Source organism: Solanum dulcamara, chromosome 2 (assembly GCF_947179165.1).
Source record: "Solanum dulcamara chromosome 2, daSolDulc1.2, whole genome shotgun sequence".
In the NCBI taxonomy this organism is placed as follows: Eukaryota; Viridiplantae; Streptophyta; class Magnoliopsida; order Solanales; family Solanaceae; genus Solanum; species Solanum dulcamara.
Genome location: NC_077238.1, coordinates 79,398,847 through 79,409,033, shown reverse-complemented (window position 1 = coordinate 79,409,033; position 10,187 = coordinate 79,398,847). Strand labels below are relative to the sequence as shown.

Genomic DNA, 10,187 nt, shown 5'->3' with positions numbered 1-10,187 from the left:
AAATCTTGATGGAAGCGCGTCCCCTTTAATAGGCATACGCGACCCCAGAAAACGGCTGCTACAAGCACCTGAAGCTTTATTTCAACGTAGAACGGTATAATTTAATGACCACAACTTAATCTTTGCATCTTCTGAACTTGCTTACAACTGTTTTTCACAACCTTTCCCTGCAGCTTTCTTTACATACCTTGTTATAATAATATCATATCTACAGTTTAGAACGTTTATCCAAAGTCCAAAATGACACTTCATATTATCTAATTCCCTTCATAAATTATGCAGAGTAATATGTTCCCCCAACAAGAAGCAGAAAAGAAATAGAAAAAGGTTTTCCGAATCATAATGCATGCAGGATTACTCCTAAGTTATAGCTTTATCTGGACTAGAATACGGTTGTATACTCAGATTAGCGTTCAAACGTCTAATCAATTTCAGATGGTAAATAATACCACCTAACCGTTGCAGAAAATATATAGCATGTCAAAACATCAGTCCACACTGCAGAACATTCTGATGTATTGATGCCAGAACAATAAGAGTAGAATACCCCATGAGAAGGCTAATATACATGAAGATCATCAGCAACACAGTTCAAAATTGATGACAACTATTATCTGTTGGGAGTGCTAGAAACACGTATTAGAAGTATGCTGGTGCAATTATGGCATCTGGGATTTGTAGATGTTCTATCAAACCTGCCTTGTTATTGGCACATCCTAATAGTTTTGCCAGAATGGCAGGTACACCTCGTAAAAGATTCCAACGCTTCTTGAGCTCTCTAGCTTCAATGCCTTCTTTGCTTTGCGCGCTTCCTTGACTGTGGACCTCTATTCTTCCACTTGTCAACTCCACCTGGCCGATTACGTTCTTCAATCTCGCGAACTTTGCGTTTCCTGTGCAGCATATGTTGGTGAGAATGATCCTTAAAAGACATGTTAAAAGTTGTTGCATAGTTCCTTTACTTCTATTCATGTTTGTGACATACCTGTACTCCCCAAGTTTACGGTCGGAAAGAAGCTCCTCAGTAAGTGTTGTCTTTCTCTCCTTCTTAGTCAGTCTACCAGAGTAGTATTCAGATGCTGGCTCTATTACTGTGCCGACCTGCTCAAATTTCAAAACATTAACACGTCTTACCTCTTAACAACAAGATAACAAGATGTTGATAAAAGAGGGTTCATGACACCAACAAAAACATACCCTCTGTAATCCCACAAGTGGGGTCTGAGGAGGGGGTACTGTATACGCAGACCTTACCCCTACCTTGGGAGGTAGAGAGACTGTTTCCAATAAACCCTCGGCTCAAGTAAAACCATTGCAAAACAGTTCAAAAAAGGAAAACGAAGGTAGTGAAGAAGCCAAGACAAAATGCTAAAAAAAGCATGACATAGCATACTAAAAAAGAAAGTCACTAAATCAATAATTTAGGACATAATACACTCACCTGGAAATATTTAGGTAGTGTTTTTGATTTTGAGCCACTCTTCTTGTAATGCCTTTTCGGATCCATGGCACCCCTTAACTATAGCAATCAGATATTCAGAACTGAGAACGAACTTGTAAGAGAAATGATTGCAATTAAATTAGGCATACATATAGGAAACTCAACAATATATCATAGGAAAAGGTGATCACTAGTCATGATTGCATCTGCACAAGTCCATCTTCACTAGGGTTGTCAAAACTGTGCTGAAGAATATATTATTTGTATACACTGGCTGGAGTGAGATCGAACAATAACAAATGAATGAGAAATTTCAATTAATATGCCACTTTACTCTAAATTTGTCTGGAATTTGTAACAGGGAAACCATTAAGGTGTATACCCTCCTTTAAGACCGAAAGCAAGTTACTCCATGGAACACGAAACTAGAGAGTGGAGCATGAGAAGAGTTGTATTTTTCAGAAATATGAGTTGGAAGTTTCTACACGTTCCAATTCTACCTATCTTACTGATCATGGACAAAATCTTCAGATGAATAGATCATTTATCAGCAGCAGTGTTAAGTGTTCTATCTCTTATGTTTCTCGCTTTTGTTGCTCTTCCTTAAGGAAAAGGTCGGCTGATTTTCAACATCTTACAAACAGCTATGGCTCCTAAGGTAGACTAGCCAAGAGTTTTAGAAAATTAGACTTTGATTGTTATGGACTAGTATCAAGATCGAGTCCTAGATAAGGGATCTACTTTTAGCAGCGGAATAGTAACAAAAGATGGCCCCCCTCTGTATCCTTTAACAACAATGTGAAGAAAAGCTTTAGCTAAGTTGCAACCTCTCATAAGTAACGAAACACATCAGCCTATCATCGAGCTGTAAAAATGTTCAAGTAAAAAAGAGAGACTTCGTCATTCAAAGAATCACCTTTAACAGCTGGAGATCCCTTTTCAGCTCTGGAGTAATCGTTGGGGCAGGCATATCAAACCTATTTAAATTTCGAAAACTGTAAATACTTTTCGTAAAAGGAACAAATTTACAATAAAAATGCAGGAATTTGAAAAACTACAATTGAGATTACCAATTTTTGCCAGTTGTATCCTTGATTTGTTTTCGTAAAAGCTTGTTCACCTCTTTGGGATCATTGGGCGGAACAAATAGGCCGTCGATGAGTTCCGAACTAGGTTTGTATACTGCACTGGTCCTGGGCACCTCATTGGAGCTCTTTTTGGTCCCAAATGATAATTGAGGTAACTTTGGTTCCCATGAAAGCCCAATTACAGGCTTGTTTTCGGGCATATTGAATTGCCACAGACTCACAAGTTTCAACCTAATGAGTAATAGTTTAATAAATAAGCAACTTTCAGCCTACAATAATTCATACACAGAACAACAAGAAATACCCAGAGTAATCCCATAAATGACGTCCAGGGAGGGTAGACTGTATGCAACCATACCTTATGAAACCGAAAGATCCTCGACTCAAGTAAAGCATATCAAATCATGTATGAAAATAATGGGGAAAGGAGCAATGACAACAACAAATAATATGATAATCGGAGCAAAGGACACAATGGATAATACAAAACTCTAAGAGTAAGATACTAGGAAAGTAATAATAACAATACAGAGAAGGGAAACAAGGCGATGTTCGACTACCTACTTACCTCCGTAACCACCTATCTAGAGTCATGTCATCCATATTCATACATAGTACATGATAACTAAAAACAAACCAGCCTGACTAAATTCAGTCTATATGCATAAAAAAAAAACTATGAAATTATAGTTATCCAGTGCGAAAAAATACGCCTAAGAGACAGTTCTTCTGGTAGAGCTCCTTATTTGCTACATATTTCTATCCAAGGGCGGCTCAACCCTAAAGCCAAAAAACCCCTAAATTCAGTTCGAAAAAGGAAGCTCAACATACCGAAGATGCAGAAAAAAGAAATAAATTCGATCGATTAAACGACGAACCAAAAGCACTGAGCAGACAAAAGGATGAAGGCGATCTAAAATGATATTGCTTGTGAAGAAGCACCGCATTAACAAATAGCACACTTGGAAGAAACAAAATACCCTAATAAGTAGAATATAAACCAAAAAGGGGGAAATTACGTCAAGTGACCCATAAGATTTTTGTTTATCACTTTTCTGATCCAACTTTTAAAAAATTATCCCAAATAGCCTAATTCGAACAAATTGGCCAATATTTTATGTAAATAATCTCCATTTATTGTAGCTCTTTTCTACAAGAAAGACAAACCAAATAAGAATTTAATTATTGTGCGAGTAGTAACAATAGGGACTAGGGTATATATAAACCACTTTCATAATGAGAGTATATCAACTGTAAATGATAAATCAAATAAGAATTAATGTAATTAATCCCCATTTATTATAGCTCTCTTCTCCAAGAAAGAAAAACAAAATAAGAATTTAATTATTGTGTGAGTCATTCATGTAACAGTAGGGATATATATTAGTCACTTTCATAACGAGGTTATATCACCTCTAAATGACAAAATTGGGTATATCAAACCTTTTTTCTTTTTTGAAATATATCTATTTTGAAATCGCTTTAGGCATATGAAAGTAAAATTGCGAAAATTCATGATGAAGTTTGGCAAACTTAAAATAGTTTTTGCATGATGTTTGGCCAAAATTCAGATATTTTTGCTTATTCATGGATTGTGCAACATGTATGTAAAAACATTGTTCATTTTCTGAAAGAAGCCATGCAATAATTATGTGGGTTGAGGGGAGAAGAAGGCCATCCATACTTAGTCCTGTCCATTATAAAGTTGAATTTGTCTACTTACTGTGCTAAATTATTGGTGCAGATCCTGCACATGATCCTCCCAGTCTTGGTTGTACATTAGAATATTCTCAAGAAGTAAGATTTATAGATGAGAAATGGATCAAATTTAAAATATAGTTGGTGCAGTAGTCACAACTCAACAGGCAAGACTAGATCTTCCTTCTGTCTTGAAAGTAAGTATTTTTGTATTTTGTCTATAATCTTTTCTATTTGTTCCAGCTTTCTACAGTAAGGTAGCCAATTTTATTTCCACTTTGCATAAAAATGAAAACAACTATTATATCTTGCCTCTCTAACCCACAAATATAGAGGTAAGATCTAACCCACAAATATAGAGGTAAGATTTGTGTACCCCAAACCCGAAAATGTTGTTGTTGTATTATGCCTGTCACGATTTTCAATATAAACAAGAGAATCCTTTTCTTTACATACTTCAATGTGCACAATCATTTACACAACACTAAACACAATAATTGCAAAAAAGAAAAGTATTTGAGTACTGCAAAACTCACAAGAAGAGCCCATGTGCAAAGTAACTTTATCTTAATCACATAAAGCTACATGAAGCAACTTTTTTTCATAAAGTACATCTTGCTTGGAGACTTCAAAGTCCTTGTAAAGACCAAGATCCAAATAATTGATACTAGAGAATACAGATTTGGCTGAATTTACTAATCAACAAGGCCACTACAGCCATGTTCCAAAGAAGACATTTGCCAAGAGACTTCAAAGCCCCTCTAAGAGCAAACCTCCTCTAAACAATAGATACTACAAAATACAGATTTACTTGAATATACTAACTTATAAGGCGATTTCCGCCATGTCCCTAAATGTACACTTAATCTCCACTATTGCTTGCGAAACTGATGAATCAACCAACCAACTTGAAGGGTGTACTTACTGCTCACAACTCCTCCTCCTCCTCCTCAACAAGAGGAGGAGAAACGGAACAAAAAGAACGAAAGAATGTATCTAGTCACCACTGCAAATGGTCTAGCTATCACAACAAACAGCAGCTAGGAGCTCCTCACTTCGGTGGACTCCCAAATCATTTGATAACCTATTACACAACTGTGGAAAAAAGTGATTTTGTTAGTTTAACTGGATTGGAAGGGTTGCAGGTTGTAACAAGGTAGACGAGGATGTTGAGATATACCTGTCTATATACTGTCGAATCCCCTGAAGACTTTTGTAACTCTACAACATACAAGGATGGGCTAATCTCGAAGACCTGAAAATGATGCATAGGGAAAATTAGTTTTGTTTTTCTTTCTTGTCATGGAAAATAAGAGAGTCAAATACCGCGAACATTGCTTACCTCTGCGACCACCAACAGACTAGTCGGGCTTTTGTGGCCTTTCTGCTCTTGCATCACTTTCAACTGCAATATACAAAGACATAACATGGAAATTAATTTAATGTGAATCTTCCTTGTGCAACTATGCAAATACAGACTGATGCTCCAACAATTATACTAACCCTTCCGTGTCTTTTCTGAACTTGAAATCCCATCTGTGTCACCATATTCTCGATCCTCTCCAGCAACTGTTTTGGAGAGAGACTGGATGTAAATCTGATCTTCCTCTCCGAAACATCCTAGAATAATTCAAGAAGAAATAAGTCTAGGTTTTATAATTTGTTCCTTGCATAAGACGGTACAAATTAGAATTAAAGGTTACCTCTTTCTCAAAAAATCCAGAAAGATCCAGACACGACGACATTCCTATTAGCTGAAAGGCATTGATAAGGCAAGGCGATTCGGGATCTCTTTGAGCATCAAGTGGCTGTGACAGGGATATAGCAAACAATCAGTCATTAATAATGAAAGGATTAAAACGCTTGACATGAACCAATTACTCAAGGGTCCAAAGTCCATACTGTTTCATGTACGGTGAAGACTTGATCATCTGTAGATGCATGATCATCACTTTCCAGATCTTCTTCATCGGGATTTACAGGTGTATAGTCTTGTTTGAACCATCCATCTTCTTTGATTTGTGCCATTGTTATACGAGTATGCGGGTTGGGATCAAGAATCCTCTTTATGAGGTTCTTTGCTCCTGCAGATAGCCATTTTGGTATATGAACATCCCCCTTAAGTATCTGATTTATATCCATCAAAATAATATTAAAAGTATTAGCACCACAAAATTCCATATAAATGAGATCACACACATAGAAAAAAGAAGTCCTACCTTTTGATAAAGTACTGCAAGATTTCTATCATCGAAGGGTAAATAACCAGTGAGAATGACATATAAGATGACACCACATGACCAGGTATCTGATGCCGCGCCATCATATCCTCTGTTAGAAAGAATTTCTGGAGCGACATAGTTTGGACTACCGCAAGTGGTATGCAACAACCCATCATCCTAGAGTTAAGACCAAAAAACTCAATAAGATTGAGGAAATAATTCACATATGCAACAAAGAGAAGATGGTATTCCATACCCTAAAGTGTTGGGGTAAAGCACTGAGCCCAAAGTCCGTTATTTTTATGTTTCCCTTTGAATCAATGAGGACGTTTTCTAGCTGCATTTTCAACATCATACATGTTACATGACTGAATAACAGCTTATATTATTTGTGCTACACACTATATAATTAGTTACCTTGAGGTCTCTGTGGAAGACACCTTTGTCGTGACAGTAACTAACGCCATCAACCAATTGTTGGAAGAGCTTCCTACCTTGGGCCTCTGAGAGTTTTCCTTTGGAAACCTATGGATAAGGATTATAGTCAAGGCTAAAATTCAAGATTTGAAACACTATTATTCAGAAACAGAATATATCGCCAAAGTAACTTACAATTCTGTCAAATAATTCACCCCCATTCACGTATTCTAGCACCATGTAAATCTTGCTTTTGCTCGCTAAGACCTGCTTAAAAGTATCATTGTGTTAGAAATGCATCATAACGAAATACTACTAACATGAGGAAACCCATGTATAAATATCCAAAAATTTTGATAAATATTATTATTATTATTCACTTGCCAGTTGCCACCATGAAGCAGCAGCATTTGACAAGCAACAGAAGCCATCGTAGACGTTACATCTTTCCAAGTTCTCAAGGAAAAAAATGAACAACTTGAGATGGGGACGTCATTTATTTAGATTGAGTAGTTAGTACGTCAATAGGTTCAAAGTTGTTAATCCCTGATTTGAACTAAGACCAAATTAAATTTTGGTATACCAGGTTAGAATAACTTAATATTCCAGCAAAAGACTAATTCCTAATGCTTCACCAATAAGTCCAAGAAAACAAACAAAACAAAGTTGTCAGCTAAGTTTTTAAGTCTTTGGATAGATCCATCTTCCCTCTTCTATGGTCCCAGACACAATGGGTCCCCTTCCCATATATACAATATAATATATAACCACAAAATTCAATGATATGACACTTATGGTTATGGAGCATTTGCTAACTTGTAAAGTTGGGGAAAAAATCTAATTATGTGGGGGATCGAGATGGCTCATCAATTATTATTTTCCAACAACCAAAAGATGAATTATCACAATCCCCATTGAAAAGTATTCCCAAAGTTCAGCAGACTTTTTTGTGCCTAGTTAAACAATTAAGACGAGAAAATTGAGGGAAAAAACGAATCTTTAGCCGTGAAAGAATGAGCATTGGTTGTTCTGTGCTTCAAGCAAAAATGAATTGACTAATTGTCTTTACACAAAATGAAATCAGATTCCAGGATGTTTTTTACTCATTGTTTTCGAAGAATAAAACAAATTATATATATAAATAATCCACTTTATACCCTGAATCTTTAGTTGGAGCTACTTTATCACCACTACAAACACAACTTGTATAGTTCTTTTTGTTCAAAAGATAATATATTGAAGTAATAATATTGGGAGTATTTGAAAGAAGACAAAAAGAAAAGTAGAAGAATAGTATATACCTCGTATAATCGGACCACGTTAGGATGTTTGAGGAGTTTTAAAGTTCCAATCTCCCTCTTAATCTGCAATTACACATAAACTGCATAAGCTTATTGAGTTTTTCAATTTTTTAACTTTAAAAGTAGTGTTCTTTATATGATTATCAACTAAGAGAACACAAAGATGTTGTTCAGTCAAACAATCTACGACAACAAAATATTCCGTGTAATTCAATGAGTGGGATCTGGGACCTTTGTGGGGATAGAGAAAATGTTATTGAAACAAGGTTGCAATCAGAGAATTAACAATTATACAGTTTAATAGCTGTCGTCAAGTTGGACTAATCCATTATCCAATAACGGGATTTTGAACCACCAAATTTAGCTAATCATTTTAACCTTTTGCGGCAAGATTTAAGACGGAAATATAGTGGAAGATGAGAATTCTCACCTAACCACTAACTCCCAAGCAACTATAATTATAAAATTGAGGATTCAAACTTTAGATTTTTAGACATCTCTCAAAATTTATGAGTTTAGAATATAATATTTGTGAGAAAATAAAATTACTAGGTAATTTCTTCTTTATCTGAAACAACTTTGATGAACAAAGTTATATTAGCATAATCTCATAAGTGGAGTATGAGAAGTTCACCTCTATCTTAAGGCGATTTTCGACAGATCCTCAGTTCAATGACCCAGATACCACAGTTAAAAATAAAATAAAATCCGCCCGACCCATTTTTATTTGAGCCTAGATTTATTAAAAACAAACTCTTTTATATTCACACGGTAGAAAAAAGATCAGTATACACACCACCTTTTCCGAACCTCATTTGTGCAATTACACTTGTATGTTGTTGTTCTAGAAATTCCGTCCAACTCTCGGAGACAGGATTTGGTCTTGGTCGGAGATATTAGAGAAGAAGATTTGTCTAACTAAAACACCAAAGGACGGACTTCAAGAGGAAATTGGTAATGAAAATCAACTTTCTCCATCGAAATAAAAAGTTACAAAACTAGAAAGAAAAAAAAAGTAGAGAGAGAAACTGATCCACTTTTTCTTCAGCAAAAAAAAAGAAGTTCCAATAGATGAATTTCATACACAAAAACAACAGAAGAATTGGTTCAAAATTGTTTTTCATCAACTCTTTTGATTTCGGAAAATCCAAAAAAAAATCGGTATAAACAAAATTCATCGATGAACACAACAGAGAAAGAGATAACAAAAAATTGGATAAACAAACCTGATCAGTAGACTTGAGATCAAGGATCCGACTCTTCTCCAAAATCTTAATAGCAAAAGATTGACCAGAGTCTACATGCGTTGCATACTTCACTTTACCAAAATTACCTTCACCAAGTGTCTTCCCTACTTCATATTTCCCTAGTCGCATTCCCTTCTTCCCACCACCCACCCTTATTTCGTCTTCCTGATGCACCAACACCATAACCACAAATCAAATGCACAAAATTTGAAGTTAACACAGAAAAAAACAAATCTTGTTAATCTCTTCTCTCAATTCTGGGAATTTTTTTAATTTTTTTTTGGGTATTAGTATGAATGAGGAAGATGAAGATCAGCAGGTTTTGTGTTTCCTTTTCTCTGCTTTGTGGTCATATATAAGGAAAGATAAATAATCTCTCACTTTCCAATCTGTTTCGCTTCATCTTAATTAAATTAGTCCCCCTTCCTTTGTGACACCATTTCTTTAGTTTGTTAAAAAAAATGTACCGTATATTAAGTTAAACTATATTATATAAAATTAATAGAAAAAGGTTAAAATTATTTTTGAATTATTTGAAATAATTCAAATTTATCCTTCAATTATTGAAATCAAATATACTTTATCATTATTAAAAAAGATCACAAATATTCTTTCACTTAACGAATTGGCGTTAAAATTGATGTGGCCGTACCATATGGAAAAAAAATATTCACATAGATGGTCATATGGGCCTCTCTCCCTCTTCCTATTTAGTTCACGAATAATTTTGGCCCTTTTTTTATAATTTTTTTTTAAAATTTCCTACACCATCA

At 35.2% G+C, this 10,187-nt stretch overlaps 2 protein-coding genes across 3 annotated transcripts; both read right to left on the bottom strand.

Annotated features, from left to right (window-relative positions):
• Positions 1–354: 354 nt before the first annotated feature.
• LOC129880926 (rRNA-processing protein fcf2-like) lies at positions 355–3,502 on the bottom strand. Of its 2 annotated transcripts, none has more exons than XM_055955197.1 (6): positions 3,361–3,502; positions 2,512–2,760; positions 2,358–2,418; positions 1,442–1,519; positions 986–1,101; positions 355–893 (listed from the first exon to the last, which is right to left on the bottom strand). In XM_055955197.1, the coding sequence occupies exons 1-6, from the start codon at positions 3,474–3,476 to the stop codon at positions 785–787; spliced, it is 729 nt and encodes a 242-aa protein (XP_055811172.1). In that variant the 5' UTR covers positions 3,477–3,502; the 3' UTR covers positions 355–784. The 2 variants fall into 2 exon arrangements, with proteins under 2 accessions (XP_055811172.1, XP_055811173.1); XM_055955198.1 differs by having other exon boundaries at positions 3,408–3,484.
• Positions 3,503–4,777: 1,275 nt separating this feature from the next.
• Positions 4,778–9,787, bottom strand: LOC129880925 (CBL-interacting serine/threonine-protein kinase 1-like). The gene is made up of 12 exons (XM_055955194.1): positions 9,394–9,787; positions 8,168–8,230; positions 7,062–7,133; positions 6,867–6,974; positions 6,706–6,786; positions 6,447–6,626; positions 6,130–6,354; positions 5,931–6,035; positions 5,731–5,847; positions 5,570–5,632; positions 5,408–5,482; positions 4,778–5,322 (listed from the first exon to the last, which is right to left on the bottom strand). The coding sequence occupies exons 1-12, from the start codon at positions 9,595–9,597 to the stop codon at positions 5,245–5,247; spliced, it is 1,371 nt and encodes a 456-aa protein (XP_055811169.1). The 5' UTR covers positions 9,598–9,787; the 3' UTR covers positions 4,778–5,244.
• Positions 9,788–10,187: the final 400 nt, after the last annotated feature.